Below are 22300 nucleotides of genomic sequence, written 5' to 3'. Positions count from 1 at the left end.
GCCTCTGGATCTGATTCTGGATCATAAATATACGCTGAATCTGACTGTTAGCCATGGTTTGTTTTGGATGGTTTTGTCCTCATGGTGTCACAGCTTCCAAACGCTCTCAACACAAAAGCCTACTGGCGCTCGTGATTCTTTAGCTCCGCCCACACGTCACGCCTCCAGCCGCTCGTGTTTTTCCGGGAAAAATCAGTACAGACTATCTTTCTCTTATGAATATAATAAAACTAAAGACTTTTTGGAGTTATGAAGGATGCAGTACTACTCTATAGGTACTCAAGATTAACAGGATATTGAGTGAAAACGAGCATTTCACCCCCCCTTTAAAAGAGACATCCGAGGATCCCAACCAAGCCAGAACTCTGCCACATGGCTCAACCAGCGACAAGAGTTTTGGGCTGGACAATCTGACTAATGGCAGGCGAAGATTAGTTCGTATAATAATTAAAGTGCTTTACATTCTTCTGTCCACTGAATATCTTTTTATCCAACTTGGAAAACTTCAGATTACAGAAGAAAATGTTACGAACATCATCTCATGTTTACTTGCAGGCAATGACGAGGTGGTACTCAAACGGTTACATCTGATGTGGTACCCGGTTTTCTGTGAAATCTGTGTGCCTCTTTTCATTAAAAGTGAAATATCAGCAGTGTCCTAAAGGCAATAATTATAATAGGCAGATTCAGGTGATGTTTTTGGATGCAGATCTACAGGGAAGTGAGTGAGAAAGTGAGAGATGAGCACACAACCACACTTATCTTGAACAAGACTGCTTGTGATTAATAGAGATGTGGAACAGAAGAAACACTCTCCTGGCGCATTAGTCATGATGAACACCAATGACTCAACTTGATACTTACCGTCCTTTTTCTTACCTCCATTCACTGGAATGGTAACCACATGTAGAAGAATCACTAAAGCTTTTACAATACTTATTAAAACAAATCAGTACTTGAAAAAATGTGTGTGCAGAAATTAGCTCTAGTTTGTCCCTCGAGGAAGGTTTGTTCCTATGAAAAAACTTTACATCAGCAATGACAGGTTTACATGTTCATCTAATCCTTAATAGAAATAAATGTTTTTTTGGCAAAAATGAAGCGTTAAAACCAAAGACTTGATGCAAGATCCCTCTAACTAATTCATAAAAGGAATACTCCATTTTTTGGGGGGAAATAGGTTCATTTTCCAATTGCCCTAGATTTAAACAGTTACGTTTTACTATTTTCGAATCCATTCAGCCGATCTCCGGGTCTGGTGGTAGCACTTTTAGCTTAGCATAGATCATTGAATCTGATTAGACCATTAGCATCTCGCTCAAAAATTACCAAAGAGTTTCTACATTTTTCCTATTGAAAACTTGACTCTTCTGTAATAACATCGTGTACTAATACCAACAGAAAATTACACTACAGAATTAACTAGAGAAGAGTCAAGTTTTCAATAGGAAAAATGTAGAAACTCTTTGGTCATTTTTAAGGGATGCTTGATGCTAATGGTCTAATCAGATTCAATGATGTATGCTAAGCTAAGCTAAAAGTGCTACCACCAGACCCAGAGATCGGATGAATGGATTCGAATACGGTAAAACTCAACTGTTTAACTCTAGGGGAGTTGGAAAATTAGCCTATTTTCCAAAAAAGTGGAGTGTTCCTTTAATTCGTTAATAATATAAATAGTTCACACATGCAAACGAAAATATAGTATTATCTGCTCACACAGAATATTTACAAAACATTTATTCTTCAAGATTAAAATTAAATAAAAGTTAAAAGTTACTGGAAATGTGGAAATGAAATGGCTGAGGGATGTCAGAAGATTGTCATAAGAATGTGGCGAGCAACCAATCTTTTATAACTAACAGGATTAGATGAAAATGCTTCTCTGAAATCTTCATCTGTGTGGAATCAGAGAGTGGTCTTACCACACCAAACATCAGCGAAACAGCCGGCCCCCAGCTTCCTGTCCAGCGTCAGAGACTCGCGTGCGATTTCCCAGGAGTCATGGCTAAGTCCCACCGTTTCAGGGATGTAGACCATGCACACACCCGTTAAATTAAAGCACAAACCATCTGCACTCTCTATAAAGGAGGAGGGGTAAAGGGGTTAACTAGCAGGACGACGGGGGAACATGCAATGAGAGAGAAGGAGTGTGGTCATGTTGTCCTGAGAGGGTCCGTCACTTCACAATGTCTGAATATTTCAGAAATGGATTTACGTCCATTGAAAGAGTCCATTGTTTGTTTTTTAAGCCAGAAGGATGTCTTGTCAATCGTCATTTCACAAATACTTTTGTTAGAGCTTATTAGCACATATTAAACATAAATAAATGAGCTTACATATCCAGATGCTTGTAAAGTAACTCAACCCCTCACTTTGACCTCACTCCATCTCCCTCTCTGGGGTGCGTTTCCCAAAAGCAACTGCGGTCCCAATTTCCGTAATTACCAATAGATTTCAATGGAACTTGTGACCATACAGTAGTTGGCTAACGATGCTTCTGGGAAACACACTCCTGGTTGGCTGTTGCTTAGCACTGTGGGAGGAGCCATACCCATCCAAACCTCCCCAAACTGGCCGTTGCCTAAGCGCTTAATGAGTTGCAGCGACTCCCGTGGAATCTCCCACACGTCTTTGGTTTTGACGGACAGGTCAGTGAGCCTTGGCATCCCTTTGTGGCAAGGGACGACCAAACGACAGCAAAGCCCCGCTGCGCGCTCTGAGCGTGTGCACACAGACGTGAACAGATACACAGAGTGTCAGAGAGAGAGAAAAGACGAGCATCAGAAGACCTGAAGAAAGCAGTGTAGAGTTTGAGCGTGACACCTGCAGATAGTGTACAATTTGTATCGCTTGTGAACCCATGTTGCACGTTTCTTTCAGTGGCATCTGCTCTTGTTTATGAATCACTTAATGTCACTGCACGATTGAATTCCACAAAAAACACAAAGACTTAAACTAGTTTAAAGTCAGATGAAACAGCTCTGATACAAGGAGAAACACTGTGCACAATGATACAGTCAGAAGACTTTTCAATCTACAAATCGACAACATTTACTACACATTTACTCCAGTAACACTAAACTCACCGTGGTATTGTGTTAGAAATGTGGGTATTCCTATTGAATTTCATTATTAATGTAGACTTGTATTAAAGAAGCATACTTTAGTATTTAGATTACTATTTTTCATACAAATACCTAGAAAGTGTACAGCCTATATTTTTACCATGGTATTGAGGTGCTATACATGAGGTTTTAACTGTGGTTATCATGATCAAAATGCATGCAACAATGGAAGACCAATGATTAATAATGAAAATAAAATGGAAAAAAAATCTGAATAATTAATTAGGTAATAAAAAATTTGGTTGCTGATTTTGATAAACATCAATTTGCATCTGCATCCTAACGCAAGCTAATATCAAATGTGTATTTCTATGGATCAAATAAAATGCAATTTATAATTAATAATATCAGGCAACACAAACCTTCATTAGAACATGAAGAAACTAAGAATTTGTTTTTGTTCTATTGAGATATTTATTTTGTTCAGGAAACATGGCTGGAAAAATGTAAAGTATTTACCATGTTCTGACCATTAAGAATAGTTTAAAACCAAAATGAATTTTGGAGCAAAAATCTGCCTTTAAATTTGAAGTTTGAGCCTGATATTGACTGGCCATAATGTAGGACGTGCCTGTTGGTCATGTTTTGACATTTAGCAAAGGGTTAATGTGTGGCATTTTCCCACAACACCAGGGCACTGTTTACTCTGGACTGTAAAGCTGAGATAACAGAAGACTTGGCACCAATAGATGCATCCTTTCAGGAGTCATTCACTGAGTACCATCTGCTCTGAGCTTGTCAGACCTCAACAGCCATCAACATCAGTTTCAACCCTGATCAAACACACCTGGCTGCAATTATCAAGTGCTCCTGAAGATCATTATTAGTTGGTTCAGTTGTGTTGGAGCTGAAGGTGGATCTCCAGGAAAAGAAATGAGCTCTCCTGATTCAAAGTTTCACTACATGACCGCTCCATTCATTTGAATGATGAATTACAATTTTTTTAGTGACATGTCGGTGAACGAATCAGTGTTTCTGAACGAAGTGAATAATTCGCCACTGGTCCTCCTGTGAAAAGATGTACTATCATATGTCTATAATAAAAAAAATGAATAAACACGAACAATGACAGAGTCCTATAATGATATCTGAAGTTCCTCAGAGCGACCTTAAACTTAGTTTCAAATACATTTGTGTGTAAGCTCTGCAGATGATTCAGATGCGCCAAATAATAGAGCGTGACAAGAGACCAGGGGAGAGGGCTGGGCGGTGGAATCACTTTAAGTTTTGGACCAAGCTATCGAAGCGAATGAAGAAACAGACACCAGAGTCTTCTTTATATGCACTGCTGTAACAGGGAACATTACAAAGACCAACACAAAGCTCTGCTTCTGAAAGCGAAGACGGTCAACAGCTAAAGCAAGCAGCATCGACACAGCAGCTGATGCTGATACACAGTTAAGGTCATCATGAGCATGTGTTATTATGAGCATCTGTGTGTATGTTTGTTCTCTGGGCTCAGTATGGGAGGTCATTTAAGAAGCAAAGTGCACACCCTATCCAAAATCCATACGACTCATTCTAGATGCATTAACAGTCGATATGTTAACTGGAGCATAGACAAAGCACATCCTATCGAGAGCTGTTCAGATGAAGTTTTCTGACTCACTGGAGCAGTGCATGGCATTATGGGATATAACCATGCCGCCAACTCTAATTGCTTACAATCATTTAGCATGTCAGCCTATGAAATGAGATATACTGAGATATCTGTGTATTGAATGTGTGAAATGAGCAGTGTGTTACCCATGTAATGCTGGACCAGCTGTTGAAGCGTCTCAAACTGAGCTCTAGTGGTGATGTAATATCCTCCACTGTCCAGTTTACGGATTTTGTAATGTTTCACATGGTCTCCCTTCACATCGTCCCAGTCCCGGATAGACAAAGAGAAGGCACCTGTCACACAGACACAGAACAGCAGTAATACTGTGAAGTGTGCTCAATAGTGTAGTGATGTGCACTAAATGCTGCAGTGTGTGAGAACAGACAACCCATTGTTTTCCACTAGAACTGTTGTAAAGATCCAACAAAAAGACTGTGTAGCTAACGACTTAATAAGAAGTACAATCTGGAGAAGAGACTTCAATGAATATCATAACTGGAATTGGAATAATTCAGCTCTTCATGAATCACATCTTTCAGTACAGTCCTGGTGCAGTGTGGTCCAGTAAGTGGTGTTTCATACCTTTAGTGGTTTCGCTCTCACGGATCAGGTAGGTGCCACGTGGGTTCCCTGTGGAAAGAAGCTGCCTTTCTGCATCCTTTCGGCCCAACTTTCCAAAATACCAGCTGAGAGACAGACAGAGATGAAGAGGGCCTTTATCAGTCTTCCAAGTTTGCATTTCTTAACACTGTTCATTAAGCCAGGACTGTTTGGATCTGCTCAATGCATTCTTTCTGAAAATGTGCCATATTAACATTATTCATCATTTTTATTCAGGAAAATACATGCACTTAATCACCAAAAAAGAAAAAGGGATGGCTGGGAAAGGTTGTTTTGCAGCTGTATATGTTAACATGCAATCTGAGAGGCCTTTACAAATAACATCAGAAAACATCTGCAAACTTTCATCACTCACACATCTCCTTCTGGTTAAAGTTACACATGTTCGACTAAAAGCCAGCAGCTGACATCAGTCTGGCTTTTGAAAAATAAATGGGAAAAAATCTGACATCACTTTAATACGTAGTGTAACTTAGGAAATCAAAGAAAAAAACACCACCATTAAAAGTTTCATGTTTCGCAAAATTGTTCCTGCTCTGCTTTAAATTGGTTAAGAGCGAAACAAACTTAAAGCTGTTTAGGTGTATTTTTGTGTGTGTATCTGTGTGTGTGTGTGTGTGTGTGTGTGTGTGTGTGTGTGTGTGTGTGTGTGTTAATTTGTACAGTGGGTTCCTGAAGAAAAGTTTTCAAGTCTGTTTAAAGAAGTTTCATAGTCTGACATGTCAACATTTATCCCAAACAATGGTGGTCTCTGCCAACGGACGAGACTAGATGTTGTCAAAACAACAAAATAGGGGAGTGCCTGGAAAACTTGTTTAAAAAAATGATGTTTGCAATTTAATTTGGGCACAACAGCGACAGAATCAAGATGCGTTCAAAATACAGAGGGAAAAATCCAATCATTTCAGTAAGAATCTTCACATCTTCACTAAAGAGGATTCACATCGGTAAGATATCTTCACATATCACATCTTCAGATATTGGATGCAATGGTAATACCCGGGTCAGTTTTTGGGAAGAGTCTTTCTAATTTGTCCCAAACAACAACACAAATGTTTCCTAGCAATAGCAGTCAGGAGCCACCCTGTATGTGACTGTATCTGGACTCATTTAGAGTGGGCCGAGGTTTGTCACGATCCTGCTGAGAGGTCAGTGGGTTTTAGTAGGAGTGATCAGAGTTACATCACTTTACCCCCACCCTTAACACAGGCAGTTAGTTCAGATTAACACACACACACACACACACACACTTAATCCAACACTTACTCCTCAGCCTGGATTGAGTCCACAGGGGCAACATAATTGCTGGGAATGTATCCGGTTCCTCCTGTAGTGAGAGAACGTGCGTCCCACCAGTCACCTTCACTGAAACAAACAGACAAAGACAGAGAAAACTCATTTTCTTACTGTCATGGCAGAACTTGAGAATGTTTAGTCATCGTAGACTTGCATATGTTCATGCATCTCTCCTTCCGTATGATCATCCAATACCTCGATTCATTCATCTCTCAGTTCATTCATTCATCCAGCAGCCATTTATACGTTTGTTCATCCGTCTTCAGTGTGTTCTCACTAAAATGTAAGACACAACACACCCTATACACACTTTTACCTCTTCATACACAGAAAAACAAGATGTTGTGCGGAAGTCTGAAAGGTCAATGTCACTAAAGTTTTTTTCGTTCCTTTGTTTAAATGGACTAATAAACAGAAACACCCCAAGAAAGAAAGAGATGATTGCTGGTCTTTTTAGGTAGAATTGTGTGCTTTTTGGAAAACTATTCTTCTCTTCCTTGAATATTTTCATTTATTTTCATATTGCCATTGTCTCACATCTCTCTCCTACAAACCTTTCAACACAAGTAAACAAAACCACATCCACAACACACACACACACACACACACACACAGAGTGGAAAACCAATCTGCCTGCAGCTGATCTGTACTTCTGTGAATGTCCCATTTATTCGATAACGCGTTACTCTCACTTTAACATGCCCTTTATGTAATACCCCTCTCCACTAACCAATCTCTTCCTTCTCCAATAGCCTGTCCTCTCTACATTAAATATAATTTCCAAGAAAAGCTTCTCTCATCTTTCCCAATCACTGTGTCCAAACAGACACATACACTTTAATGCACTGACTGTTATTATAATAATAGCATAGCTTGAGAAGACATGCTGTATGGAGCAGTGGAGACTACATTAGCACCAGCAGAGGGCGATCTTTTGTTAAACACTCCAGGAACGCACAAATAGGATTTAGAAGTTAAGGAGGTCAAATTAAAATCGGATGAAATTCATAACAACTGCTTTATGTGTAGATTTAAACAAGAATGAATCAGTGTGAATTGCCTATAAACAAGTTAAAAAACCCTTGAGAAAAAGTAGTGCACTTTAATTGTATTGAATGTGCACTTGTGTACATAACGTTACTGTATGAAGTGGCGAGGGGTCCACACACGGGGTAAAAGGCACACTGTATTGATACAAATACTTCAGCTAAAATAATGTTTTTTAACAAGTTAACACTTGTTCAAAACAATCACTCAAGCAACGTTTGTACTATTTTATGTCATTAAAATATTTAATATAAACAATATATTTTAAAATACAGAAACAGAAACTAAATCATTTTTATAATTAATGATTCTGAAAGTATTGAAGAAGATCCAATACAAATTGAATATAGCCTTTTTACAGTAGTAACAACAACTTATATCTTACATGTTTTTAAATATGATGGTTAAATTCTAAACATGTTGATTATCTCTAAGATGGACACCCAACATAATATAGTATATGATCTGAATCTAACCATGCCATGTCCACAAAGGGGAAGTCGTGGCCTAATGGTTAGAGATTCAGACTCATAATCTAAAGGTTGTGAGTTTGAGTCTCGGGCGGCAGGAATTGTAGGTGGGGGTAGTGAATGTATTAATTATCATGTTAATAACTGTGCTTTTTACCCCAAATACATATTCTTTCGTTACTTTCAAACTGTTGCTTTAATTATCTTAAACAAACCTGAATTTTTTTAAGAAAACCTTTGTCTCAAAAAACATTATACGCATTAATTTTAGCAATGCTAATTTGCAACTTAAACCTCTAACATTTTAAAAAGTAAGCACAGAATCAACTTTGCGCTGCTGCAAGCGATCATGTCAAGGACCAGACAAATATACACATGCATCTTGAAAAGCGTTTTGGAAAGTGCTACACCATGTTTTTGTGCCATCTACTGGTTTAGAAGAAAAGAAAATCAAAGGCACCTTTAGCCCCATTGTACTCTACTTAAGTCTTATATAGGTGGGCCAAAAAAGCACTCTTAAAATTATTAATTTACTCACTTAATAGAAATTAAAGCCAAATTAAAACAAATCCCAAGTCGTTTCATGTTAACATCAACATGAAACATTAGCATACTGCCTGCCCACTTGTTGGTTTTTTTCGCGTTGGTATGAATGAAAATGCTGGTTTTGGACACAAAGCGCTCACTAACGCTGCTTTATCAGGCATTACAGGCCTGATCCAATCAATCTGACCAATCCCCACAGATTAGTGTCACGCAAAGGAGGAGTTTGGAAAGATTTATCATTGAACGAATTGTCTGGGAATAGCTGAGCAAGTGAGGTAAAAATAAATGCATATTTTAAGACACTGAAAGTGTATTTTGACCTTGCATGCATGCTAACCTGTTGTTGGGGACTCCCAAAACCAAATATCAAAAATATCAAATACCAAACCAAAATATCGAAGAGTCGACAAATTATGTTTAAATGCACTGAAATGAATGGCAATGGTGTTCTTTAGGCCATTCAACTGTATGAGGGATGACTTGACTGTTCCAACTGTGATTTGGGATATTTAGTATATATTGATTGTTGTTGTTGTTTTATTTGATTTTTTTTTCTTTCCTTTTCACTTTCGTTTACTGTATGATTGGGTAATTTGTTTGATGAATTGTGTCAGGTGTGATGATAGATCATGTTGATAAAATGTACTCTTCTGATCACTCGTTGTTTGCTTGATGAAGACCTTTGGGTGGAAACGTTGTGATTTTAATAAACTTATTTTTTGAGAGCAGTATTGGCAGAGTGCAGATTTTTGTTTATTGTCAGTGAAGTACTCCATGTGATGGAGAACCTGCCTAAAGCTTTTTGGATGTGCGCATATTACACTCTCTTCCTTCAACATCTCTATCAAACATATTACCTTTTTGGACACCATTTAACCTACAGTACCAGTATTTATTTGCAACATGATAACTGGTCAACATTTGCATACTTAATGATCAGGCATGTAACAATGTAGCATACTGTTATTATTTGTACAGACTGTACGAAGCAAAGACAATCCACTCATATATGTATTAATGGGAAAAATATAGCTATGAAAAAAAGTGCTAACTTACAGTTAAAAAAGTTATTTTCTATTAAAAAAAAAAATTGCATTGTACGAATTCCCATGAAAATATCACCATGGTTAAATCTAGTCGCCTTGACTTTAAAAACAACTGAAACATAATTTATTCAAATAGTTACACAGACTTCTGTTTTTCTCCATTCAAGTGCATAGAAACTGTTCTTGCATGGCTGAAAATAGCTGTATGGGGGTGTTAGGAATACAGATGCCGAGTGAACTGAATAGCCTTAACGGGGCTGTGATATTATTCAGTTTAATTTCATAAGGAGTGACCTAATTTTCCATTTCGAACACACTTCATGTTTCAAGTCTTAGACTTACGTGCTGTTGATGATTTGAAATTTCTCGCCTTTCCTGAAACTGAGATCATCTTCTGTACGGGCCTCATAGTCATAGAGAGCAACAAACAGAGTCACACCTGAGAGAGAGAGAGAGAGAGAGAGAGAGAGAGGGGGCACATCAGCACCATCAGGATTAAGAACAAATTAAAGCATACTTTTATACTGGAAAGGGACAATAACAGTGCAGCGTGAGCACTAGGAAAGAAAAAGCCATTTTGGTCTGTGGACGCTTCAGACAGATCAAATATCATTCTAGACCTGCAATTAGGGTCTGCAGGAGCCATTTCAAGAGTCAAGAGCACCAATCCACCCCAGTCCAGACACACAAAGACCAGCACACGGATACACAGCACAGAATGATGTCTCTAAAACTATCTTAGAGGGATGAGCTGACAGCTACACCTCTTCCACCGGGACGTTATAAACAAAGCTGTGTGGGATCCGCTCTGGCAATACAAAAGTCTTCTTAACTACTGTCATTTTGATTTCACAGTGCCTCAAATGACTCTCGCAAGATTTGAGATATTTGGTTATGACATACTAGACCCAGATTAATGAGACGCAAGCAAACCAAACCCCTCATTAGATGGATCCCAAACCTAGAATCTGTCATTAAGCACATATTCAGCAAGACAGGAATGTGAAGCAATCAACCTCAGTGGGCTCACATTCAACATTTAGCAGTCTGACGATTTAAGCCGCAGATCATAAGTGATAGCCCATCTTTTAAAGTTCTTTACTGATCGTGGTCATCTCATGACAAATATTTTAAAGGGGTAATGAACTGGCAGTATTTTTATGTTGTATTGTTCTCTGAGGTCCCCTTATGATGTAAAAAAAAAACCCCAGTAATTTTGAAGTAATAAGCAGTTTTCTGTCCTGTTTTAACCTCCCTCATCAGAAGGCTCTGTTTGAACAGGCGTGGAGGATTGTAGACTCAGAAGTAAACACCAACGGCTGTGACTGACTAACACCTGTGTATGTTTGACAGACTGAGTACGGGACAGATGGACGCTGCCGTGGTTTAGGTTACAAACGCTTAAATACTAATATCAACTGATCTGTTTAACAGAAAACAGCAGTAGTGATGATGTAAGAAAAACAGTTACTTAAGGCCCCAATATACTTCAAACGAAATCGAAGAACGAACGGATATAACGTCATTTTGAACAAAATAAGGCCAAAACGAAGTTTGTTTTTCAGTTTCAGAAGTTTGAAACAGCAGACCAAAGCAAACTATCTGGGTAAGTTTGTTTTTCCTCCTAAACACCTTTGAGTTTCTATTGGTCAAAGGCGGTAACGAAATCGGTGGGTGGGTTCTGAAACTCCACCTTCTTTGACGTAAAATTTTTCAGTTCGTTTCTCATTTAATGGAGGTCAGGCAAGAGAGAGCAACATCTCCAAGTCACTAGCAACATGAAAACACAGGAGTTTCAAATAGCTGCTCAGATATATCGGCACCTGTACGATCACTAGCGGAGAGACTTTAAAGATCCAGAGAAAAAGTATTTAATTCCTAAAAGAAATAGCAACTAAGTTTGGTGTCGATGACCCAGAGTTATGCAAAAAGCGCCGCAGGGAAACATCCGAGACAAGTTTTCCAAAGCCATGAAAAGAATGAAAGGAATAAGTGAAGAGTACCAAATACATGTTTGAAATAAATGTTACACCATACTGCTGCTTCTATTGTTCTTTCAATAAGCAAATTTAAAGGGTAAAAAGTAAATGAAATGCCAAACAACCTTTGTTTTTATCAAACGTAAATCATGACATCACATAAAATATAAAAAGGTGTAACAATTTATTAAGTTTATTATAATTTAATATAATAGTGTTCCTGTAGCTCAGTTGGTAGAGCACTGCTCTATCAAGCGCAAGGTTTGGGGTTCGATTCCCCTGGAACACATGATAGGTAAAAATTGATAGCATGAATACACTGTAAGTCGCTTTGGATAAAAGCGTCTGCTAAATGCATAAATTTAAATTTAATATAAATATAATAAATGAGCACTAATAAAATAAAGTAACAAACTGACAAATAAATTTGTTTGAAGTATACCGGGGCCTTTACAATAGTGTGTTCACAACGCATTACTCTTTCCTAACGCTGGGATTAAAAGGAAGGCAAGGCAAACAGTTTTACCACAACTTGGCACCGAACAGCATCTCGATGTATTTGGAGCATCTGTATCATTTCATTTCAGTGTAGACCTGCGCGTTTGCGTTTCTCTCGTTAACACTACACGTGAGAATTGGAGGGTGGGGCTAAACAGATGATGTCACCGATCTTCTTCTGTGGAGGCGGGGCTTAGCAAACTGTTACATCATACAGTGACACTTTCCACAAGCTGACGTTTTGGCAGACTGCCTTCAATATAAGCTGTTTTTAGACAAACGAGAAGATTTGAGTTCTTATATGTCAGAAGACCAAGGGAATTTTGGTTTCAATTTTTAGTTCAGGACCCCCAAGGATAAGCTTATGGTTACTGACAATTTTATTATTATTATTTTTTCAAGGTCAAGTTCTTTGATGTGTCCCACCACAACTTCTTATTATAACTAAGAAAAAATATCACCAGACACTCTTAAAAATATAAAATAAAGATTTTGGGGTCCCCAAAGGACCTTTAAGTGCATCTTAATGTGAGGAAATTTTAATAATATATAAAAAAGAACTTTTTTAGGGCTGGTGAACGATTAATTAATTAATTATATGATGTGGTGATTAATTAATCTAATTAATCGCAAATTAATCGCACATCACATTTGGCTGAGAAATTAATCACAAAAGAAACAAGTAATTGTTGTGTAAAGCATTAAACAGACATTACAAAAAGTAGCTTCAACAAGAAATATTTAGTTTGATTCGACAAAGTTTATTGCATGTACTCTTTTTGACCATGAGACTAATTAAATGACCCAACTGTACTGTATATGTATTTCTGTCAGTGTCTCTGTGTGTAGTTAGAAGGGTCCACTCTGATCTGGTCATCACAGGCGACTAAAACACTGAGCTTGTTTGAGAAGCTTAACAAAGAGACACTCAATCAAACAGTGTTATGAGGTTTGTGTAGTTGGGACTTTAAGAAAGTCTACCTGTGCCTCCTCGTGTGCGGAGCGTCCCCTGCTGTGTGGATGAGCAGACCCCTCCAAAAACTGTCATGCCCTGAGTGACCCCAGCGCTATGGAAGTTGTAGTCAGGAATAGCGGTGACCCCGGGGACGAAGCCGGGGTACGGCTGTGGTGTGGGGTCGACACCATACTGATAACCTACTCCGCTCTGAGACAAGCTGGTGTCCCGGTCCTCCGTTAACTTAGCAGCCTCTTTGTCCTTACATTGTGCACAGCCCATCCTCTACGATCTGACAGAGACAGAGAGAGATAGGAATAAACTACCCGTGAATAACAAGTACCCTTCAGCAAAGTTACTGAATAAGTGTCTAAAAACAATGCATTGTAAGATTTCAAATTAAGATTTCAAGTGATGAGCTGAATTGTTCAACACAACGAAGGAGACTTTCTTTAGAAAGTTAACAGCAGCTTAAGAACATGGATTTAAAACAAAAACAAAAAATATGAAGACACACTGAAAAGAGTTAGGAAATGTATATTTGTTCTCACGCCAAATATGTGCAAGAATAACGTGAGAGCTACAGAATTAGTTTTTGCATATAGATTTTTTTAATGTCTTTCTGTATATAAAAGTACTATCTTAACATGAAAAGGTTATTATGAAGGATAAACAAACTCTCTCGTTTTGTCTCAGCAAGCTTTACTTTTGGGGGACGCAGGAAATTCACTCACTAAAGCACTATAGACACATACAGAAAATGTGAGTATGTGTGTGTGTATGTGTGTGAGTCAGAGTGGGGAGAGAGAGAGAGAGAGAGAGAGAGAGAGAGAGAGAGAGACAGAGTGTGTGTGTGTGAGAGAGAGAGAGAGAGAGAGAGAGAGAGAGAGAGAGAAAAAAAGGAGAAAATATACATATACTTAATTATTTTACGAATCTGTTTTTGTTTTATGTATTATATAATTGTTTATTCCTTATTCATGTAATGTACAATGCTTTGGCAATACTGTGCAAGTCATGCCAATAAAGCTCATTTGAATTTGAATTTGAGAGAGAGAGACAGAGAGTGTGTGTGAGAGAGAGAGAGAGTTCTTCCATTCATCAGTACAGCTATTTAAAGACACGCTCGGAAGTTCTGCCCATGATCCATCAACAGCACAACAGCTGAACTGTCCGGTGGACAATAAACTCCCATCAGGAAACTTCAAGATCTTTGTGAAATAGAAGTGTGCTTAATTCTACTGAATGTACACTCGTAGAGTACTTCAAATTTTAAAAGCATATAAAAAAAAAAAATAAAAAAAAAATTGCAGATAAGATAAAAGAAGATTAAAGGCCACTTAAATTAAAAATGTATTATATTACAGTGTATTATTTCCATATTAGGTAATACAAGTATGTTAAAGTGTTCTTTTTCACTAGAGAAGGGGAGGCAATACACAGAAGACGACTTTTAGGGCAGGATTTACCAGAAATTTTTTTGATTTCAGAAATGATTTTCTCATTTCATCGACTGATGTTCTTCTTTCTGAATTTTGAATAGTTGTGCCAAAGGGTTGAACACATGGCTCTCAGTGTTCTTACAGGAGCTGTTCGTCTCTCACAAACACACGATGTAAGATAAACTCACTGGGACACTTTGTGCTCATTATGACAGGAACATGAGGAAGAGTGAATCCTCTCAGTTTCTGAGTGAGACGGACCCCTGCTGTGCGTCAGCCTGCAGACTAGCGCTCGGCAGCGTCACTGTCACTCTCTTACACCTCCGAGCATGTCTTACGCTAATCCACGGAGCTCCCTTTCTCTACCTTTAAAATCTGTCTACCGCTGCCATGTATATGTAATGCCTTTCTTGCCCTTAAGCAGAACCACCTGCAGGCTGCCAGTGTCTTAACTGGGGTTTAGCCCACATCATCTCATTTACAGTTCAAGGATGCCCATAAACAACAGCTTACTGCAAACCTGAACCCCAAAGCTCTCCACAGGATTTACTGAAAAAGTGACTGCGGTGACATTTCTGCAACATTACACGTATGTCGTAACATAGCCATAAACGTAAATCTAACAACGTTGTTATTCATATAGAGGAAGTTCTGAAATGAAACATTTGGTGACTAACGCTAAAAGGTTAATGCTTTACCACGTCTGAAAATAACATCCCACCTACACTTAACCCTTCTCTAACCCAAGTGCAGCGCTGCATCCGGTGAGCTGCTGAGCAAACTCACCGTCAGGAGAGGAGAGATAGAGACGTGGTGCTAACTTCAACATGAAGGAAATCTTTTTAGGTCATTACATAATATCGTGCAAGAAAAAAGTCTTTAATTTGCCCTGGAATCAAAATTTGTGTGAAGAGGAATAAAAGCAGTAGTGTTTAAAAAAAGCACGGTACAATATAATGTTTATGTTACTTAATGGAGTTTGCCAAAACGAATCCTAAACGAACACACAGAAGCCTAAAGACATAAATAATTCTTAGTTTAATTCATTATATTAATTTAATGTTTTGTTTTTTTGCATCAAGGAAGGTTGTGTATATTTCATACTGACTAGTTTGACGTGATAACTGAGTCATTGTTTCCTGTATGATTTCTAAAAACTGATTGAAATCTTCACAATCCACATCCCCACTTCTCTATTGATTGCAATCTGTCTCGGTTACTTAGTCTTTAAGAAATTACTTAGTCTTTTTTGTTTTATCGTGGCATTTAAAAAGGTATAAACAAAAATCAATCAATGTGAAAGCATACATGTTAGGAAATGAGACACATTTAGAAGAGAGAAGAGGAGCCGTGTGACGTGACAAAATAGAGATTGTGAGGCAAGAAGAAGAAGAAAGAAGATAACATAAGGATTGGAGACTAGATCAAAAGATGTGAAAAGAGGACAGAGAGGGAACGAGACATGAGGAGAGGACCAGAGGAACAGGAGAGGAGAGGAGGTTAATGAGTTTCTGAAGAAGACAAGTGAGCTGCTTTATTAAGGAAACGATTGTAATAAGAGATGGGAAGGAAGCAAGAGAAATGAAAAGATGAAAGGGCAGAGGGCAGAGAGTCTGCAGAGATGGAGGAATATTTCATTGTTAAGAAAAGAGAGAAAGAAATACTGACAGCAGGTGAGAGAGGTTGAAACGTCAAGATTAAGGCTGTTCATTACTGCAGAACTGAAACTGATCCGAAGAGTCCACGTCGAACCACGATTGCATTCCACTGTTGCATTGAACTGTGTATACTGGCAGAAAAACAATAATACTCCAAAAACAAAAAGTATGAAATTGCACTCGTGTAAAATTTCATAAAAAAAAAAAAAGTGACGGTGGTGAATGAGGTAAACTCAGGTGGATGCTTTTCCTGATCAGTGTTGCCAAGCCCATTGCTCTTTTGTGGTATTGGGCTTTAATACTTCTACACTGTTGTCACAGGTTGTTTTTAGTCTGCGGGTTAAAGTGACCTCCCCCGCCAAAAACACGATTTTAATGGAGGGATTCCATGAAGTAAGGGAAAGCTACGGAAAAGAAAGGGATAGTTTTTAAGATTTTTTAAGATAGTTTTTGTTTTGCAGACCTGGCAACCCAGTTTCAGGGTCAGTATGTTGTCTACCGAGTGTATAGGGTAACGGCAGATATCTGATATGGGTCACTTTTAAAATATATATAGCCAGAATAGATTTTAGTCAGATGTAACCAAAAAATCTGAATTGGGCATCAAAACCTGCAGTGTTAATCCACACGAATGCCAGGAAACAAGGGTTTCCATCGCCTAGAACATGACTCTGACCTCCACTGACCTGCCTATGTTAATCAGTAATGACATAGTTTTGATGTTTATTGATATACCCAGCTCATAAATACATATTCATAGTGCAGTGGCAATTCTTCTCGTAGCTGGATCATGGAATGTGAGTTGCCACCATAGTAATGACCTTGTCCCATTTTCTTACCGTCATTGCTTGGGAAGCAACCATCCTTGTACAGCTTTCCAACACACACTCATGTTTGAGCTCAGACTCTCACACCAGCTGACACACTAAGGGAACATGTTCGTTACCCGGCAGAGGTGAAGCTATGAAGCCAACATGGCACCATTGTGTCAAATGCACTCAGTATCATATAGAGGGAGAGAACTGAAGCTGGATGTAGCCATAGACTTTGAATAAATGTAACCTGACAAAACAGACTTTAAAATGACAAATAAGCCATGAGATATATTCTGTATCTTAACAGGGTAGCTTTGTGTGAGGCATTAGTTTATTACATTTCAGTATTTCATTTCCATTTCAGATTTGTGCCAGATAAGGAGATATGTAACATATTAGATAGACATAGATTAGCAATGTAACGATTACCAGTTTGATGATAAATCATGATACATTTCCCCACGGTTAGTATTCATCTTTTAGTTATCATTAAAACCGTATTTAATTATAAAAATAATTTTAAGTAACAGTCTCACGCGCAATACTGCTTTACGGGAAACAGCTGTAATTCAGCTTGTCCACAAGCGCCACCTGCTGTCAGCGAGTGGATTTACAGAGACTTATATTTACATTCAGCCTGTTTGAAGTTTCTGTCTGGCCAAAAACTGACCAAATTTGCATGCCCTGCTGTACATTTCTAACCGGTTGATGAAAAACAAGCGAATGTGGATTACGGAGCAGATAAAATGCATATAATCATTTATTAATCAATTATCCATTTGAAAGCTTTCACTACAGGTATCCAGTTTCGTTACTTTTTCATGACAGTAAAAAAGCACATACTGTATGTGTTTCATGTTATATCATGCGTTTATACATTTAGACAAATATTGATAAATTCTTGATAAATTTCAGATTTCTTGTAAGTAATATCTAAAATTGGTGTGAAAAATTGAGAAGATATGTGTGGGGTGGATTATTAGCAGTTAATAACATCAGATCGACCACTGACATCATCTCTAGGGCAAAAGCACAAACAGAAATCACACAGCTGCCTTTTCAAATCCAGAAGAGGGGGTCATCATGGATTCTGAAATAAAGCCCTCTAAGATTAAATGATGACCTTGTGTTAATAATGCAGCTGCATCCACGGTTTCCCCCCACCTCCAACATCTGAACTGACTGTGTTGGGCTCTTAGCCAAAGTTTAAAGATAGAAACAAAGAGGACTTTCTCTAACCTACAATGTCTTCTTTTCCATATGCACAGTAGCTCATAAGATATTGATAACTGCACAAAACGCTTGAGTGTCTGGGGTCTGGCATAGCTAGGCGAAATTGGGAATTTGTGGACTGCTTATTCTTCAGAGGAAACTTGGGGTGAATTAAATACTATGTCCATGCCACATACAGTAGTCAAGTCAACACTAAATACTTACATAAAAACATAATGCATTCCATATATACATGTTATTATCAACATCTCTTATTCTCTGACGCCATTGGACATATTGCCTCACTATACATTTGATAGGTATCAACTGAGAGGAGAAGCAACTATGAGAAAACTGTGAACCAAACATTTTTGGAGGATAAGATTCCTAACACTGACAATTAGGCCATTACCAAATCTTTTGCGATTCTCAAAATCTGTCTGCGACAAATGAATCATGAAAGAACATTTTGAAGAGGGCACCTGGCTTTACTTCTACAACAAATCTTAGTCATACATATGGCTGACATATGATCATTTCCATAATCCAAAACCAATTAAACTCTGCACATACATAAAGATCAATGAAGGCTCAATTTGTAGGCCAGAGATATAGATTGATGTTCACACATGTGGTAGTGATTACACATGTAGGTCATCACATGACCCTCAAACACATGATGCCACGTCATCACCAATTCATGTACAAATGTATTTCTGCTTTGGTTGTGAGGAGAAAGAGGAAGTTTGGCGCGGTTCAGATAAATGCCTGGATTTCCACAGTTTCCTCAATTTCAAGTCAAAACACAAGGCCAAGGGCTATAGGTTACACAAACATCGTAGAGGTGAAGTGTGTTTTTAAGCTACAGTATACTTAACTTCCTTCTATCCCATTTAAATGTGAAGAGACTAGGGCACAGTACATTAGCACTGTAAAAATACTGGTATATTTCATATTTGAAATGATACAATATCACAATTTTGCTCATTTCTCTACTTGATACGCTACTGTTCTGAGGTTCACCGCTATGTAGCAGTGTAACCCAAACTGATTCTGATGTGACAACAGAGAAATTAACTGTTAACTGAATTTGTATTTTACATCATAACAATTTAATAGAAACCTTGTCAGTTACTAATTATAAGGTTTCCAATTCCTCAGTTAAAAAAATTGTGAACAAAGGCATTCTTTAGTGACTCGATGCATTTTTATAAGAAAAATATCCATATTCAAAACCATAATAATCCCTTTAATCTAGCTTGTGCCAAAAGATGTACACAAGCAGCTCTGGACGGATGACGTATGAAGTCAGCGTAAACTCCAACAATTTTCTTTTTTGGGTGAACTTACCCTTTAACAAGCGTGTTCTGAACAACAAAACTCTGCAGTTTCAGTGATGACTCATCTGATTGGCCTTTGCATTCAGAAGCTCAACATAATAGTGTAGGATTGGTTTTACTGTGCAACACTGTGAAAACATGGAAAAAGAAATATAATGGAAGAAATAAGCCACCTTGCTAACATCCACAAGTGATATCTCGGACTATTGTTGATACTACAGTCTATCACCACAACCCTGATGGAGACATGCTTGAAAAAGCCTTAACATGAGGAATTTAATTTTCTTTTATTGTTTGAAATAAAAGAGATGGGTGTACTATGAAAACATAGGCTACTGAAACTTTCACAACTCAAAACTTCAAGGCTGAAAAACACCTACTACTGAAACTATACGATGCACAAAAGATTTGTTTCAAAATCGATGAAGCAACAGAAACCACATGACCTGATGACATATACGATGCACCAACATTCACCAACAAGTCAATGATGCTGATTACTGTACATGTGGACCTCCTAATGTAGGATAAGGAACTAAAAATGACCCCTTCTGATATATCACTAACAAAATGAAATATGAAAAATTTCACCCAGGGCGATAAAGCTTCACAAGATCAAACTGACCAAATGACAAGACTAGAGGGTGCTCTTCTGTGTGGGAGATCATACAATTTTGCGGATTTCCTTTTTTGGCGTTTAACTTTTCAGAAAATTCCACCAGTTACAAAGCAACACTATTTGATGAAAGCGGCAGTCACTAGGTGTGGTGATCAGCGTATATTGCTGCTGTAACACTCAAAACCATTGTTTGCAGCTATGATTATGTTGCATGTATGCAGTGTTTTTTCAAGAGGATGTGGTTAACCTGAGTATGACAATGACAAAGGAACACACAACTACACACAAACTTTCCATGAGAGGTGTTTCTCTTCTGAGGGCAGCAGGAGCAGCCAAGAGCTCTTTAAACAAAATGTCAGCACATTACAGTCTCAAATGTTAATTAGGCCGAAAGCCTAATAAGGACATTAGCCCTAAAGACAGATTCGTTAGACAAACTTTCCTTATCGTGGAAAACCTGATAAGGATTCGTGGAAGTCTTGAGACAAAGATGTTCATTTATTTATTGGTTAGGCCTTTAATGTTATCGATCAGTATAGACAAACAGAGATCGAGGGACACACAAATGGCCAATCCTTCCCATTTGGGGTTTTTAATTTGGTTTAATGTCACCCACCATCGTTTTGTGGCCTTTTGTTTTCGAAGTGTTGGTATAGGCACCAGTACCATGTTAAAAGTATCGATTGTCTATGAGGTCACAGAATTATAGCAAGTTTAAAGGTAATTTAATGGTCTGCTTACCATGAGAAAATTACCGTAACTTACTGTAATCTTTCCTTGCCGTAAGCAAACACATACGTTTCTGTGAAGGAAGCCCTGTAGTAGCTCGCAAGGGAAAAAATTATGAAAAATGTCACTGAGCCTAGACTGAAAAAGCTGACTGCAGCCAGAGATGCGGTCTTACTTCAGTCACTCAGGATGGATTTCCACCACAGAAGCGGCTCAACTTATTACGGTAACTCACCGTACAGGTCAATTTAGTAAAATATGGAGTGCCACAAGGATCCGTCCTAGGTCCCCTTCTATTTTCAATATATATGTTGCCCCTTGGTAATATTATTAGAAAATACGGAATTAGCTTCCACTGTTATGCTGATGATACTCAGCTATATATCTCAACGAGACCAGATGAAACTTCCCAATTATCTAAGCTAACAGAGTGTGTTAAAAATGTAAAAGATTGGATGACACACAATTTTCTCCAATTAAATTCGGATAAGACAGAGATACTAATTATTGGACCAAAAAACACTACACAGAATCTTGTAGATTACAATCTGCAACTAGACGGATGTACTGTTACTTCCTCTACAGTCAGAAATCTGGGTGTTATATTAGACAGCAATTTGTCTTTTGAAAATCATATTTCCAATGTTACAAAAACTGCATTCTTCCATCTTAGAAACATTGCCAAGCTACGAAACATGTTATCTGTTTCTGATGCAGAAAAGCTAGTTCATGCATTCATGACCTCTAGACTGGACTATTGTAATGCACTTCTAGGTGGTTGTCCTGCTTCTTCAATAAACAAGCTACAGGTCGTCCAAAATGCAGCAGCTAGAGTCCTTATGAGGTCAAGAAAATATGATCATATTACCCCAATTTTACAGTCTCTGCACTGGCTACCTATTAAGTTCCGTATCAGTTACAAATTATCATTACTTACCTATAAGGCCCTAAATGGTTTAGCTCCAGCGTACCTAACTAGCCTTCTACCACGTTACAACCCATCACGCACCCTAAGGTCACAAAACGCTGGACTTTTGGTCGTTCCTAGGATAGCAAAGTCCACTAAAGGAGGTAGAGCTTTCTCACAATTGGCTCCCAAACTCTGGAATAGCCTTCCTGATAATGTTCGGGGTTCAGACACACTCTCTCTGTTTAAATCTAGATTAAAAACACATCTCTTTCGCCAAGCATTCGAATAATGTTTCTTTTTAATTGTGAGTGTAGTTGCATCTGTTCAAAGGTGCATTTTTATTCATTAGCTTGGGTTAAACTAATTTTACTTTGTTGGATCAGCAG

The 22300-nt window shown here is 38.1% G+C and overlaps 1 protein-coding gene across 3 annotated transcripts in view; it reads right to left on the bottom strand.

Annotated features, from left to right (window-relative positions):
• The window catches only part of fynb (FYN proto-oncogene, Src family tyrosine kinase b), a 50746-nt gene that overhangs the window by 8441 nt on the left and 20005 nt on the right, over nucleotides 1-22300 (bottom strand). For 2 of the 3 annotated variants that reach the window (XM_026291621.1, XM_026291620.1), the window contains 6 exons: nucleotides 13216-13481; nucleotides 10100-10196; nucleotides 6619-6717; nucleotides 5314-5417; nucleotides 4875-5024; nucleotides 2555-2719 (listed from right to left, as the gene is read on the bottom strand). In XM_026291621.1, the coding sequence (XP_026147406.1) occupies nucleotides 2555-2719; nucleotides 4875-5024; nucleotides 5314-5417; nucleotides 6619-6717; nucleotides 10100-10196; nucleotides 13216-13471 (871 nt within the window). In that variant the 5' untranslated portion in view covers nucleotides 13472-13481. Of the gene's footprint in view, nucleotides 1-1925; nucleotides 2082-2554; nucleotides 2720-4874; nucleotides 5025-5313; nucleotides 5418-6618; nucleotides 6718-10099; nucleotides 10197-13215; nucleotides 13482-22300 lie in introns of all 3 variants that reach the window. The other variant, XM_026291622.1, reaches the window with a different exon arrangement.

Source organism: Carassius auratus, chromosome 20, assembly GCF_003368295.1.
Source record: "Carassius auratus strain Wakin chromosome 20, ASM336829v1, whole genome shotgun sequence".
Classification (NCBI taxonomy): Eukaryota; Metazoa; Chordata; class Actinopteri; order Cypriniformes; family Cyprinidae; genus Carassius; species Carassius auratus.
Note: the sequence above shows the minus strand (reverse complement) of the source record. Positions and strands in the feature narration are given on the sequence as shown.